Raw genomic sequence first — 16,930 nt, 5'->3', positions numbered from 1 at the left:
GGCCTTACTAAGGCAGCATTCACAACACAAAAAACATTAGTATCAGTACGGCCTGCCCGGACCACGCATCATCGCAGGCTCCACAGAACCGTGTTGTTTCAGATACCACTAACTCAGTGCAAACCAAACTAAGTATAACACCTATCAAACCTACTCAAAATCCCTTTAGTATGCTTCCTTCAAAAACTTCTTTTATATCACTTATAGATTTAGTTGAATAATACAATTTACGCTACATACATGTTCTATCTATCTTTCACTTCAATCATGATTGCAGATAATGCAGTTCACCCTAAGGTCTACTCTGCTGACAGCAGGGTTTACAACTTGAATTCAGCTTTGGATCTACACTACAGACAGTAGGAAATTTAGCCTTGATTTATTTAAGGCACAGACAAAAAATACTCCTGTGGCACTGCTAGTATGCGCAAGCACCTTTAAGCCCTACATCCTGTGAACTATGTTTACAAAAAATGTAGAACACAGCGCCAAAATGTACCTCGACCATCGGCAATACCAAGTACCTCTGAGGTATCACCTTCAAACACCGCCACCAGACATATGTCCCCATTTGAGAAAGTTAGAATGCACTGCGTGAAACGCAATAGTTTAATACGTTATGGGGGGCAATCAGTAGACCTAGTTTGCAGAGCAATTGATAACCATTGATGGTAGTTTTTTTTTTAACCTCAAAGTTCATGCAGACCAGTATGCAACACTCAATATTTTGAGTACAGACCGCTAGAACCACGCATTATTGCAGGGGAGCACACGCTGAGCACCACACATACCACTAACTAAGTGCACCATAAATAATCACCACGTGGCCTTATTAAGACAAAATTCAGTTGCCAAAAGACATTTTTACCAGTGCGTTCTGCTTGAACCACGCATCATTGCAGGCTGTTTACAAACCACCCCTACCTCAGAGTACCACAACTCATAACCCCTTTATGAAAGAATCTTCTGTGTATTATTTCACATATAGTGCTCCTACCTTTGTACAGCAGAATTTATAAACAGTTTATGATTGAATATCTGTGTATGATATCATGATTACTATTCTACTTGTTACCAACATAAACGTATTAAAATGGAGTCGAGAACACATGCCCGTACCCACTTCAACTATCTATCTGTGTCAGTGTACTTATTATTTTTCTAAAATGCTGCCCTGCACCCTACCACATTATATTGTGCTGTAAACGGCGTGTGCAACCATCTTACCTCTGTCAATAACAAAAACTTCGATTATATAACTTTCTCTCGATCATTCTACAAATACGAACATACAAAATGGATTGTTACAATACTGCAAAGAAACTGTATATTCAATTTATAAATGTGTTCTATATCTTGGTTTTTTTTAAAGCATATTTATATAGCGCAAAGTCAACCCAAAACTATATCAACACTTTACATGGCCACTGTATTTACAGTACATTTTCAGGCACGCGTAGATTACATCATATCTCTTCAATAACAGAATGTGGACGCGACTCAGCGGCTCGAACACTGATTTCCAGCACCAACTTCAACAGTATACCCGAATGACTACATACGTATATATATTAGCTGCACTTCATGTGCCAAAAACTGCATCCTAAAGCTTTCATAGCCCTGTATTACTAGAGCTACAACACTCCACCGAATGTACAGCAAACATTCATATACGCAGAAATGCGTCTTGTCCACCATCTTTTATGTATGCAACTATGAATGAAAATAGAGTCAGTGATACCCCGTACCTTCCATGTTGGCCATGTTGTAGGACTTTACAGATATAATGACACATTTGCTTTTAAGACCCGGGTGACGTCCGTACTACAAGAGGGACACCCAAATCACTTGATTTCTCATATAGCTCACAAGGGAACCACTCCCATAGCTCCGGAATCATGGTTCAGAGCCTCGCGCAGCACTGGCATACGTCAGTCCAGCCCACTCCGCTTACGCTACCAGGAAAACAACGCTACATGCCCAGATTTCCATTGTAGTGATTTCTTACTTCCAGGTCTGGTTGCCAGAACGGCACACACACACTCCCTCATGGCTGGTATACACCCACACCACACCCATCCACTACAAGCGTCATTACACACATGACCCTACCAATTAAAAAGTCGGGGCGCATGTGCTCTACGCCATTTTAGAGTTGCTCCCATCCCAAGCGCTGAGATGGCCCGTCCTAGTGGTTCGGACGCCTCATATAGGCGCAAACCACCGAGTAGGGTGGCCCACCACTACGTGCATGGCATGGCCTCTTTGGTCACTGAGTTAGTGGTACCGCAAGGACTGAGGGGATGAGGAACCTGTGATGATGATGGGAGTACGAGTATGTCCTTAACCATAGCGATATCAAGACTCTGCACCATATGTGAGACTTCTTGGTGGAAGAGCGGAACTGCATGATGTACAAGGTGCCCTGTCCACGAAAAGGTGAGCAATGAGGCCTGGGCACGCAGCGGAGGGAGTAAGTGGGGTGCAGCAAACTGGATACAAAAAGGTGATGCAGCAATTTAGGCGTACGCAGTCCTATATACCGTATCTTATTGCATTTGTATTTTTTTTCCAATAGCAGGAAAGCTTTTATGAACAGTCAAATGTCCGTCGCTTGTGATGATCGAAAGCACGTGTTTCACTGAGCACCACTTGCTTTCACAACCGGATAAAAAAATTACTATTATAGTAATTTTTCAAAAATCGAAGCCTATTAAACAAGTTGGAAATGTACAGATAGTTGTTTTTTAAATGCGGGAGGGAAGGTGTGTGAAAGGGTGATGTCATTCTGCTCCATATTAAGATAGTAACAATTACCAATCATACCATCTTTCTTATACTATCTTTTAGATGTAAAGCTTCAGGGTGCATTACGTCACGGCATGTGGTGAAAGACACACAGGTGACTGAAAGGTGAGCTGCAAATATTCTTTTCAATCACTCTTTCCCTTTCTCACTCTTTTGATAAAGAAATAACGCACAATAATAACGTCTTTTTTATCTTACAGGTCGTGTTTCACAAATTGGCGTCCTCCCCCCAACACCTCCAAAGCTCAACGTTCGAGGATTCTGCGATGATGCGCGGCCATCGGTACAACGTCTGAGTAGGCTTCTTTGACACACGGTGCACCCTCTTTGAATCACGCCAATGGCACAAGGTGAGCAAAGAAGCTTGTTTCCAAAGCAACGACAAGTCACCTATCGGCAGAGAGAGTGGGTAGTGTGCAGCAGCTTGACTGCGTAGGAATGTACAATACCCTTCGGGCAGTGAGAATAGATAGGTTGCAACAGTCTTAGGGGCAGATTTACAAGCCCCTTGCGCCACTTTTGCTTCACTTTTAACATTGGAAAAGTGTCGCAAAAGTGGTGCAAGGAGCTTATAAATCTGCCCCTGAGTGCGCAAGAAGAAGCACTCACCTCCGGACTCTGGGAGTCAATGGAATGCAACAGTCTGGGTACTCAGTAATGAGAACTCACCACTATGCAGTGGGAGTGCATGGAGTATAGTACTTTGGAAGAAAAACATCGCACAAACACCTCCTTGCAGTGGAAGTTGATGAAATACAGTATCCTGAGTGTACAAAGAAATAAAGCAAAAATATACTTGTGCAGTTGTATGTACTATGCTATTACTAACTCTATATACTATCTTTCAGATCACTAAACTGGAGGGTGCACTATGAACCGACACGTGCTTGGACACACAACGGAGACAAAAGGTGAGCTACGAAGATTTTCTCCAGTATTAACTGCTCCTTCTATAACTCTCTCTCTCTCTCACAGTTTTAATGTCCTTTTTTCTCTCTTTCTCTCTCTCACTCTCTCTCACATTGTTTCTCTTTCTCTTTTAAAGTTAAGGATGCTGCTGTCCACTCTGCAGATGAAAAATTCAAGGCTGAATTTAATAGTCTGCAGTATAGAACCAAAGTTGAGTTGAAGTTGTGAACTCTGTTCGTCACAGTGTTTACACAAGGTAAGCAGAGCAGCCTAGATACACAATACCTCCGATTAAATGCGTTGAAAAGAATCAATATTGTCCTGCATAATGACGTGATGTCTCGCCTATCTCCGAATCATTTTTAAGACCTGTTGGCCCATACTGTAAATCTGACGCAATAGGTACTACCGTACAGACACCGCTTCAACGCGGGCCTATAAGAGAGGTGGAATGTATCAGGCACACTGCAGACGTGCAAATTAACAAATATTGTTAAGTATTACCTTAACTTGTAATCTTTTACCTCCTTAAGTCACAGCAATCTAATTTTAAACACTTATTTTCATTTTTGTTTTGCAGATTACCTACCCTACTTCTATTGGAGTCCATATCACATTTTGTTTATTATATTGATTTGTTAAAATTATGTTTCTAGTTATTTATTATATTGTTATCTTAAAGTTACGTTTCTAGTTATTTATTGTTGTTTTAATAAAAGTTAATTTAAAAAAGTATATACGTCTTCTTTTTCTGACATTTCACTATTATTTAGTATGATAATCATATGCTTAAAAACATTTAAAAATAGAAATGATGTTTATAACTAGAAGTACAATACTGAGGCTAACTCTTTACCAGCTATTTACCAGAGTCTTTAGCTGCGACTAACAGTTCCTATGGAATTTATTTTTAAACTACAGCACAGAAACTGTTTCAATTAGCAACATTGTGTAGTGAACTTCTAACCTGTGTGCTCACTTAAGTGTTCCATGAAATGTTACTATGGTAACAAGCAGTAAGCAGTTTGGGGGTAGGGTTGAAAGGTACTGGCTGTACAGAAACCGTTATATTTACCCAGGATCTAAGACAGATCACTGTCAGAACACTGTAGCAGATTTACAAGACCCTTGCACCACTTTTGCGTCACTTTTCCCATGTTAAAAGTGATGCAATAGTGACGCGAGGAACTTGTAAATCTGCCACATCGCATATTAAACATGCTTAAATCTACTTCAGAATAGATGTTAGGATCCGACATAAACCGCAATTAGCGAGTGTTTTCCTATCGGTCCTCAAATCCAGGGCCGCCTTGTAAATACAAAGCTATTATCATACCTCCCTCTTCCTTTTTATATTCTCATAGAAACACCTACCTTGCCACTGAGAACACCTACATTGCAACTCATTGGAGATGCGAGGCGAGCCCTTAGCAAACCGGCTGCTAACATGCATTAATGCATCTTAGCGTCACCTAGTAAATAGGGCGATATAACTTTCACCACATTTTTGGCTTTTAAAAAAAAATTACGGCTAAATGGCACTTGTTAATATGCCCTCAAGTTTCACATGACAGAGCGGGAACCTCGACTCCCACCCTGCAATACCAAACAGCAGTATCCCGGGGGTTAACACCCCGAGACACAGCAGAAGCCGCTCCTGGGGGGTGGTGTTCCCCAAGGCTTTTGACTTCTCCAGAATGCAGACCACGCGGCCCCCCTCCCAAGATATAAAAAGCCCGGAGGGTAGTAATTCCCGGGGCTTAGACGGACCTTTGAGCTCCCTCACCCATTTATTTTGTAGCACTGAGGAATGTCGGTCCCCTGGCTACAGGGCCCCTCTGGACCCCCCTTAAATGTAATATTTTAGACCCTTGGATTTGGCCCTCCCAGGTAGCTAATTTTTAAACAAGCACAGGAGCCCGCGCTTCATTTTTATTTTTATTACGATGGATCCATGAACCCTACGCACATTTTTCAGTTTTTTCAAAAACAAAAAAACATTTTTTGGGGGACCCTAGAGATCCCTGTGGGACCCCCTGAGCAGGTCTAGATGATCAAAGTATTACTTACATGCCCCCTTTATACGTTTTGAACGCTTGTCCCACTATTTTCTAGATCCTCGCTTCTACCGAGGCACAAAATGGCTACCAACACTTCCTGGTTTCGAATGTTGACAACCAATTAGCAATCAGCGCGTGATCAGGAAGGTGCGCTTAGAGTGCGCGCAAGATGCGCGGATCCACCGAGGTCATAGATATATATGTACTTTTAATTGTAATTTTCTCAGGCACTACTGAATGGATTTACACCATTTAAGCAAAAGGCACGAGTCTGAACCAAGAACTACAACTTTGCCAAATTTGGTGTAATTCCGTTCAGCCATTTGGGCTGGAGCCTCGATGAACTGTACCTATGGAAAATTGCATGAGGAAAACACATTTTGGGACCCCCTTTTTTCTCAGTCCCCGCTTCATGAATCACCCCACGACTTTCAGGATAGGAGCGGACCGGAGCGCCCCACCAGTTTTGAAAATTTCGCGAACATTCATCAACCGGCGCCAAAGTTATTCCAAATATAATGTTGCGGATTTCCTATGGAAAATAGGTCCGAACTATAACTACCTACTGGCGACCGCATACATATGTATTATAAAACAGGTGACTTCATAAATGATCTCACTAGTGACATTACATATCACCTTGCCTTTAACATTGTGAACGGTAAGATTATGGCTAATGCATGAATTATTTGTGTATGTGTTGTAATTTAAATATGTGTTCTGAAGTCCCTATACTTAGTGTTCTGTTGTCATAAGCATTGGATTTGGTGTACAAGTTATGGTATGTACGGCAGGTTCGTGGACCTAACTAAAACGGTAAAATTGTAGGTATTTTTCTCTTTTTTTTATTTCACAGCCATCACTTCACTTAATTTTTTTTGTAAAGTGAATTTCTGTTTTTCTTAATGGCTGCATCCAACTTCTATAAAAGCACCCCCCTCCATTGATGGTGAACTAGTGTTGTACAGGGCCTTTATGCATGTGCATTGGTGGGAACACCCTGACCTGTGTCTCCCTTTCTGCCGTTGGCCAATCCCTGCTGTAAACGTCCTTTTGCTTGTATGCTGTGGGGGTCTGTGAGAGGCTGACGGCCTTGCTCAGCAGCGTCTACCACAGGGCCTGATCCGAACCCTCTGTGGGCAGCCAACCAACTCTTTGTAGGGCAGAAGGTAGTGTACAGCATTCTTTTACTGCAAGGCCTTCCGACCAACCCTGCCACATGTCCATACCTCACTGCACACGACAGTTGGCTGGGCACTCCAAAATAATTTTTGTTAAGAAAAAGATCAGGTCTCGGACCACTCGCCTATTCTCAAGAAGATAACAATCGGCTCCCAAGCACAATGCACAACCCTAACCATAAATCCCTGGTCACTCAAGATACCACACATCAGGTTGCATTGAGCAAAGACACCGAATTATATTTCAAAGAAAATGTAGGTTCTGTCACTTCAGCTCAGACCCTGTGGGGTGCGTTTGGGGCAGTGATAAAGGGCAGAGCACTGGCACTGATGGGCCATAAAAAAGAACTAACCAAGAACATTGAACAACTTCACAAAGAAATATTACGGAGGGAAAGGACGCTTGCACAAACACCAAACCATAAGGCGCAGCAATCTCTGGCAGTTATGCGATTAGATTACAAGCAGCTTCTTACAGACGCAGCTAATGCGAAATATAAATCAAGCTGTCATAAGATATACGAACATGGAGAGAGAACAGGCAAGCTCCTTGCCTGGCTGGAAAAAAAGGGCAGCTATCACGATGGGTTGCTCAACTGCGTGGGTCAAGCGGTGAGGAAATCACAGATCGCCAGCAGATAGCAGACATATTTGCCACCTATTTCACTTCAGTATATTCGTCAATTGGGACAACCACGCCACTAGCGGCTACGGAACTGCTCTCGACTATTAAAATCCCCTGAGGATAGAGACTCCCTAGAAGGAGAACCTACGGAACAGGAAATCCATTTAGCTATTCGAGATGTCCACTCGGGCAAGGCAATGGGATACAACGGGCTCCCGATCGAACTCTTCAAACCAATGGCCTCCAAATTTTCCCCCCCATCAGTTTCAAAAAAGGGATGCTTCCACCAGACATTAGAACGCCCTCCATCGTGGTTATCCACAAACAGGATAAACCACCTGACGACTGCAGGGCATACCAACCCATTTCCCTTCTCACAGTAGAGGCTAAAATTCTGGCAACGCTGCTGGCTAATAGGCTCATTCCCCATATCGCTGGACTGATACACCCGGACCAATCCAGCTTTATGCCTGGATGGAATACTGCCCTGAACCTAAGATGACTAAACGGTGTGTTGGGTAGACACCAGATGATTGGGGAAGACGCATCCCTGCTTTCGCTAGATGCCAAAATGGCATTTGATACCATTGAGTGAGAATTCCTCTTTGCAGTACAGGAGAGAATGGGCTTCGGACCTAACTATATACAATGGGTCCGACTTCTGTATGCCTACCCGATATCCCAAGTTGTGGTGAATAAACATACCTCTGGACAGTTTCAATTACAAAGGGGTACCAGGCAGGAGTGTCCCCTATCCCCCATAATTTTCGCCTTGGTACTGGAGCCACTTGCGATTTGGGTGAGGGGGATCCCATGATCCATGGTCTGAAATGGACAGAGAACCACGAGGACCGCATCTCGCTGTACGCGATGATATCCTCTTATATATTGCCTCACCATCATCGACCATCCGCCGAGTCATCCATATCGTCCACATATTTGGCACTTATTCTGGGTACATAATCAATTGGACCAAATCTCAACTATACATACTATGGGGGACACCACCATGCAATTCAAGAGGGTATGACACCCCGGTGGCATCAAGGGGCTTCCGCCACTTGGGCATATATATCTCTGACTCAGCCCTATTTAATGAAGCGAACTTACTTGACCTCTGACCCTCTTCCAAGCCGATGTCAAGCACTGGCGCTCTCTCCCCCTAACTCTCTTAGGTCGTGCTGCCCTTTTCAAGGTGTGGAGTGCAAAAAAACGATGGATTTAGGCCCAGATCTCTGTACTGGGGTGAATGTATGACATTGTTCTGCATTCTGTCCATCAACTGTTGTTTTGCATTTGTCACCCCGAGTGGGATGGGTATGCTCAGACGTGAGTCCCAAGCTCTCCACACCACTGGAGTCAAGCTATCCTGGCTAAAGAAGGCTGATAGGCAGAAACCGGTCCTAGGATGCTTGATTCCGGTCCAGGAAAGACATGGCTTGGCAGTTCGGGCTGGACTGTTCCCATGAGGCACAGGGTCAAGGCTGATTTGCATATGGCCATGTCTGAACTGGGGTGGTGTGGAGTGCAAAAAAACGATGGATTTAGGCCCAGATCTCTGTACTGGGGTGAATGTATGACATTGTTCTGCATTCTGTCCATCAACTTTTGTTTTGCATTTGTCACCCCGAGTGGGATGGGTATGCTCAGACGTGAGTCCCATGCTCTCCACACCACTGGAGTCAAGCTATCCTGGCTGAAGAAGGCTGATAGCCAGAAACCGGTCCTAGGATGCTTGATTCCGGTCCAGGAAAGACATGGCTTGGCAGTTCGGGCTGGACTGTTCCCATGAGGCACTGGGTCAAGGCTGATTTGCATATGGCCATGTCTGAACTGGGGTGGTGTGGAGTGCAAAAAAACGATGAAAAAAACGATGGATTTAGGCCCAGATCTCTGAACTGGGGTGAATGTATGACATTGTTCTGCATTCTGTCCATCAACTGTTGTTTTGCATTTGTCACCCTGAGTGGGATGGTATGCTCAGACGTGAGTCCCATGCTCTCCACACCACTGGAGTCAAACTATCCTGGCTGAAGAAGGCTGATAGCCAGAAACCGGTCCTAGGATGCTTGATTCCGGTCCAAGCAAGACATGGCTTGGCAGTTCGGGCTGGACTGTTCCCATGAGACACAGGGTCAAGGCTGATTTGCATATGGCCATGTCTGGACTGGGGTGGTGTGGAGTGCAAAAAAACGATGGAATTAGGCCCAGATCTCTGTACTGGGGTGAATGTATGACATTGTTCTGCATTCTGTCCATCAACTGTTGTTTTGCACTTTTCAAGATGCTGGCACTACTGCGCTTCCTTTACCTGTTACAAAACACCCCCAATAAAATCCCGGACTCCTATTTCGATAATATCAACAATGCCGTGCCTGCCCTGCTGTGGGATGGCCGGGCCCCGCGGATTGCCCTGAAAAAACTAACGGCTGTATTGTATGACGGGGGCATTGTATTACCTAATATCATGCTTTATTATTAAGCGTCCCAACTGGTTGCGATTAACAGATGGGCACACGGGAGGCATGACAACCCGAAATTTCGCAATGACTGGTGGCTCATGGGACAGGGAGGATAAAATAGAGGACTATACTCGCACCCTCGGAAATTGCACCTTACTGGGCCCACTGCGTGCACAATCGCTACATGGCATAGAGTCAATACGCAACTAGCTTGGCATAACAAAATTACACTTGCTACATCGCTCTGGTAGCCCGAATTCTTGGGTCACCTGAGCACCTGTCCTGGTTTTGATACGTAGGATTTGATTGGCATTTCAACAGTGGGGGACGTATGGACATCGGGAGATTGGCCACTTTCGCAGACCTTCAGCAGAAATATCAACTTGCACAGAATTAAACATTCCAGTACTTGGAGATCAGCCATGTAATCAAAGCAGTGCTGCCCAGAGGTGATTCACTCCCTGCGGCCTCTCCACTGGAGGATAAGTGGCTGCTAGATCCCATGAACAAAAAAGCCATATCTCTCACGTATAAAAAGTTAATAAACAATTGGCCGGACCTCTTGGTGTGCCTGCGGCAACAATGGTAGTCAGATTTAGGTGCTATTGAGGATGACGATTGACGAGACGCTTTGGCCTCCCCAGAGAGGTGGCCATCCCCATGAGACTGCGCCTGTTCCAACTGAAGGTCCAACATCGAGTTTACCTTGATGCCGGTGTCTTGGTCAAAATGGGTAGGCGAGTTGCCCCCCTGTGCCTTAAAGAATGCCGCCAGTTGCACAATCATATTGGGACGATATCACTTCACAAATGAAAAAGGGCGGGGGTAGGACTCTGAAGGCCTCCCCAAAACGTTGCCTACTAATTGTCTGGGACACCACCGACCTCACACAGTCAGAGGAAGCATGGGCCTCGTTGAGATGGGCCATCGCAAAACGCAACATATTGCAGAAGCGGGGTGTGGGTGTGGTTCCCAGAGGCTGTTACTGGGCAGTCGACATGGATAGAACCATAATTGCTGAAAAAGATGTCTTCAAATATAGGGGATGCCCTAAGAAATAGGACCGCAAGTGGGGTAGATGGAATAAATACAGGGGGATATATGTCTGTCTCCAACAATTGAACTACGACGTGAAAGAATGAATCTTGATAATGTGTCTGATATCGATAGTCTAACTTGAAGCTGGGGAATGTTATATTATTGCTTGATTGTTGACCAGTTCTCACAAAACATGACCTGAATGCACTGCTTTACTGCTGTTTTATGTTTTTGATCAATAAAAGGTTTAAAAAAAAAAAAAAAGATGAGGGTTTGCAGATACTGAGCCTCTAGTCAGGGAGGATCCAAGATATCTTAATTTGGCTAAGGATCCTCTAGTCCCGCAGGCAAATATACATTTTATAATTTCATTTTAACAGAGGGACCCCTGTTGACTGAGTGTGGGAGTCAGGATTTGCTCACCTTTTCCCCTTATGCCTTTTTTTCCAATAATGGAATTTTTGTTATTTTTCCCAACTGCTTTGTGTAATAGTGCCACTACAGAAATGTTTATGTGACAGCCCAGTCAGGGTGCACAGATTCACAGATACAGTTTTAACAATGGTTGCAAAAGCTCCCGCCTCCAATGTTGTGCCTCTATGGGCTTTAAATTAATCCCTTAGGGAATTCGTAAATTTAGGGAGTATCAGTAAATAAACAATCACGATATCTCAAATGTAGTGCTTTGAACCGAGTCTGACTCCCTTTTATAACTCTAATTTCGCACAAACCATCAAACTGATTTATGCCAAATCAGCAAATGCACACCTCTATGTAAAGTTGGTTTTTGCTGCAGTTCAATGCAGTTTCCTGTGGAAGTTAAAATGGAAAACCCTCATTTTCTAAGACACTCCCCCCGTCACTTTTATTTTTTACATACCTGAAGGTATCTGCACAAACCTTGACATGCCAACTAATGAGTCTCTGTCACCGACTTTGTAGCATATATTTGTGGAAGTAACTAATATGTAGGGAATTCTAATAATTCTCCGTACAATAAAGTATGTCATTTTGGCACATTATATCAGCATACTTTATTTCATAGTCCTCTTTTTTTTCTTCACAGATTATTACAGGCACATCTGAATTCTCTACTGAACAATAGAACTGGACTCAGGATATTCTTCCCACTGTGTGGTAAAGCTGTTGACATGAAGTGGTAATAAAATATCATCTATTTTCGCATACTCTTAATAATCCTTGCTCCCTCTTCTGCTTGAATTATCATTAATACTTGATTTAGGTTTGTTCTAACAGCATGAACCAGAATATGGCGTAAAATATCTACTGTATTTTTTAAATCTGGTTAAATATGAGTGTTAGAAATGGGGGTCTCTAGTTGGCATAGGTGGGTACCTTTGTCCAAGTAGGAACCTTTCTTCCTAGTCAGGATAAGGGAGTTACACTCCTGAAATAAACCCTGCTCACCCCCTTGCCAGCTTTGCACAAGCAGTCAGGCTTATCTCAGAGGCAGTGTGTAAAGCATGTGCACATAACCAACAGTAATACAGTGAAAACACAACCAACGGACACCACTCCAGTTTTAGAGAAATATCCAATATTTGATATACTTAATAGAAGACCAAAACGATAAAAATCTACATTACGTTACTTAAAAAGGTATACTTTGCAAGAATATTAGAAAAATTCAGTTCCTTGAATTCTGTCTACCACAGCGTCGTGAACTACAAAACCAAACAGTTCTGGCTGACCGCAGCATCGCGGGCTAGCTACGGTGTTTGAAAGACCCGCAAAACAGTACCTTTAGAAGTGTAGGGCGTCGGCGACCTCTCGTCGATCTCCAGTGAGCTGGCGTCGGTTCTGGAAGTCGTGCAGGAGTCGTCGGGCCCTTGCAGTCACAAGTGTTGCAGATGGAACTCCCCACTGTTAAAGTCGGGAGCGCCGGAACCGGGTGCTGTGGTGCAAAGGGCAGAGGTGCGCCGTGCGTGCCTTCAGGTCGCAGTGCAGGCAGTGGCTCTGTGATGGTCCTCCAGCGGCACCGGTGAGAACAGAGCTGCAGTGCGAAGTGATGCGGTGCTCGTCGCGGTGCTAGCAGGGTCGCCGTCGTTGCTGAAGCGCTGTCATCGACAAACTGGAGTTTATGGCACCGGTGTCGTTAGGCCAAGGCTGTGGTGCGGGATGAGGACGGTGCGTCGTGTAATTTACGAACTGTGCCCTCGAACCAAGCAGCGGCATCTATCGGTGTGGTGCGGCATCGTCAGGTATACCAACGCAGCTTTGTTAAGCGAAGTGCAGTGCCCATAGGTCGCAGTGGCTCAGTGGAGGCGTCGACGGTGAAACCAGGGTTGTGGTGCGGCGTTGCCTTCAGGACACAGAGGCATAAGCGGCGTTGTAGACAGCATCACGTTGCTTTTTCTTCTGTTGCAGCACAAAACCCACAGTCCCCAGTGCTGATTGCAGAAGTTGTTGCTGTTCCTGAGACTTCTTGAACAGGGAGCAAGCTCTACCTCGTGTCCTTGGAGAAACTCAATAAAGAATTGCAGAAAGTTCAGTCCAGTCCTTTCACTGCCCAAGACAGAAGTGGCAACTGCAGCCCAACACACCAAAACACTCAGAAAAGTGGTAGTTCTTCCGCATAGCTCCTCCTGCTCTTCTTCTTGGCAGTCTTCTTGGTCCAAAAGAGTTCTAAAGTTCTGAAGTCCGGGCCCCAGTATTTATACCCAAAATTGCTTTGTTCTCTCAGGCCTAGAGTGTCTGTGCTTAGTCCAAACCATTTCTGTCCTCCCTGGCCCAGCTTCCTGGCAGGAGGTGGAGACAGCATTGTGGAAGGCAGACTGGGCCCATTCAAGCAAAAGGAAATCTCCTCCCCCTACTCTAAATGCAGCTCAGGTCCATTCAGCCCAGCCCTGACTTATCTAGACTCTCTTGAGCCTCTGCACATCCCCAGTCCCTGTCACTCCAAAGCCAGACAGTCAATCCACAAACCCAGCAGAGGCACACAGGATAGCTAAGCAAGAAAATACCTACTTTCTGAAAATGGTATTTTCAAACAAAGAACATAAAAATCATCTTTACTAAAAAAATGCATTTTTACATTCTGAATCCAGGCATACTAAACTCCATTTCCACATCGTGTCCCAATGGGAAGTTATGCTTATAAGATGTTATAAGTAAAACTCCCATTCCTTTCTATGGGACAGATCGCCTTTGTTGTGGTGAAAAACTAAATACACTGTAATTCGTCACCAGGACATGTCACCCACACAGGTACATGTCCTACCTTTGACATACACAGCACCCTGCCCACAGGGGTACCTTGGGCCTACCTGAGGGGTGACTAATATGTAAGAAAATGGAATGGTAGGGCCTGGCAAATGGGTGCACTTGCCAAGTCGACATGACAGTACTAGACTGCACACAGATACTGCAGTGGCAGATCTGAATTACATTTACAGGCTGCTTATGTGGGTGGCACAATCAGTGCTGCAGTATTTATACCCTAGACTCTAGCAGCATTTGATTTACATACCCTGGGCACACACTAAATCAAATATGCCAATCATGGAAACACCAACTTCCGCAGAAGAGCTTACAACCCCACCTCTAACAGGCAACTCCGTTGTATCTTCCTGTTCTGTTGCAAGACCCTGGGAGGTCGTAGTTTTGCGCAAGGGTTTGATCGGTAGGATAGATATTGCTGGATGATAAGAGACCGGCGGCGCTCTGCGCGCCCAGGGGCTAATTGGATTTTAGGTTTAAAGCATTTTATTGCATAAGTATAAAACAGTACATACAACAAAAACTGGTCGTCACAAAGATGCCATGGTGAGTCCCCACATCCTGAGCGCCGTCAGATATGCAAATGGTACATTCAGAGCAAGTGGAAGGAACATATGCTGGACGAAGAAGCAATGACGACTGACTCCAAAAAACAACCCTCCCCCCAACAGAACTGCCCCCCCCCGCCCTCCCCAGGGTCCCCTCCCCCCCCCCCATAACGGTGCGCCGAGCCAAAGTCATGTGCCCTTGTTAACAGTTCAACGGATCCGCCTCCTGTCCCACATAGATCCCCCAGGGGCGACTAAGAATGCGGAGTGGCCAAGGATGTCAGCCGCATGAGCCTGAGGTATCTGGGGCAAGTAATCTCCTTGAATTCCGACTGCAATAGAGTGACGAAGGGTTGCCACAGCTCCACAAACCTATCAACTTCCCCTGCCACCATAAGGGATAGCTTCTCCATACCTAGAACATGCCACAGCCTGTGTAGCCAACCTGTAGTGTCGGGAATGGTAGTGGTGCGCCAATATATGAGTATGTTCTGGATCGCTGAGCCCAATGCAATTGCTATCTGCCTACCCTTCCTGGATCTCAGGGGGTACATCAACCCGTTGGGCAGCCCTAATAAAACATAGGCCGGTAGGCGAGGCAGTTCAATGTCAAAACAGTGGTCAATTTCATCTAGGACTTCTTTCCAGTACAGACCTAGCGATGGACAGTCCCATAAAATATGTGTGAGGGTACCAGTCTGTCCGCACTCGCGCCAGCAGGTGTCGGGAAGACCATGGTTCATGTCGTGTAGTCGCTGAGGTGTATAGTACCAATATGTAGTAATTTTAGTGAAGGTCTCAGTGAGCCCAGTGTGATAAGCTGAGTGACGTGCGCGATAAGATATGTCGTCCCATTCCTTATGGCTCAGTACCCTCCCTAGTTCGCGTTCCCAACTCTCCCTCCCAGGGTTATGGATGTGAAAGGCGGGGGGCTGCAAAAGTTTGTAGAGGTCCGAGACGAGTTTGGCATCTGAAGAGCGGGTCGCCAACCACAACTCGTAAGGCGTAAGTTTCCGGTCCGCCAGTACCCGTACCTGCGGCTGCAGCGCCCAGTGGCGGACCTGCAAATAGCGCATACGCTCGGTCTCAGGCAAGTGGTAATCCCTCTTGAGGTCCTGGAACGACACTATCCCCTCTGGGCCATACATGTGAAACAGAGCGCTACACCTGGCCGCCTGCCAGCGTGCGAATGCGCCAGGCTCCATCCCAGGCTGAAAATCAGGATTTCCGATCAGCGGCGTCAGCGGCGACGGGAAGGAAGTAAGTTCCCGCGTGATATTCACTGTGTCCCACACTCTAAGCGGGACCCGGGTAACCAGGGACGCGTAGAGGTTAGGGGGCCTATGTGCCCTGCGCATGAAGGGTATCTCTTGCAGAGTTCTGCCCGCCACCGCTTGGTCTTGAAAAAGCCAGTGCCTGTCAGATTCCCATTTGCTCCACTCCACAAAGAACCGCAGTTGCGCCGCTTGAAAGTACTTTTGGAGATCGGGGATGCCGAGGCCGCCCGACTCTGGAGCCAGAGTAGACAAGGCTCTCCTAAGCCTGGGTTTGCGACCCTGCCAGACAAAACGTGCTATATCTGCCTGTGCCTGACGGAGCCACCCCTTCGGTGGCTGAAGCGGTAGCGCTCGAAACAAGTACAGGACCTGTGGTAGAAGAGTCATCTTGACAGCGGCCACCCGACCCAGCAGCGACAACGTGCCCTTGCTCCAGCGGGACAACTCCTCCTTCATCTTACTGCCCAACGCCGCATAGTTCGCCGCCACCATAGCGGGGAGGGAGGGCGCCAGCAGGACACCCAAGTACGGGATTAGGTCCTTAGACCAACTCATGGGAAAGCGCCCCTGTAACTCGAGGCGCGTCGCGTTAGACAGCGAGAGGTCTAGGTCCGACGATTTCCTCGTGTTCATTTTAAAGCCCGCTACTTCGGCGAAGGCGTCCAGCTCGGCAATGCAGGCCGGGAGTGCCTCTTTTGGATCTTCAAGTAGAAGGATCACGTCATCCGCGTACAGGCTGATGGTGTGGATATAGCCTCCCATTCGGATGCCAGTCACCCTTG

At 45.9% G+C, this 16,930-nt stretch overlaps 1 protein-coding gene across 1 annotated transcript in view; it reads left to right on the top strand.

Annotated features, from left to right (window-relative positions):
• The window catches only part of LOC144827542 (putative thiopurine S-methyltransferase), a 315,654-nt gene that overhangs the window by 175,349 nt on the left and 123,375 nt on the right, over positions 1-16,930 (top strand). Inside the window, exon 3 of the mRNA XM_078685806.1 lies at positions 12,150-12,242. Within this exon, the coding sequence (XP_078541932.1) occupies positions 12,150-12,242 (93 nt within the window). The remainder of the gene's footprint in view (positions 1-12,149; positions 12,243-16,930) is intronic.

Source organism: Lissotriton helveticus, chromosome 4_1, assembly GCF_964261635.1.
Source record: "Lissotriton helveticus chromosome 4_1, aLisHel1.1, whole genome shotgun sequence".
NCBI classification, from domain to species: domain Eukaryota; kingdom Metazoa; phylum Chordata; class Amphibia; order Caudata; family Salamandridae; genus Lissotriton; species Lissotriton helveticus.
The sequence above is the reverse complement of the archived record's forward strand: the minus strand, read 5'-3'. Positions and strand labels throughout refer to the sequence as shown.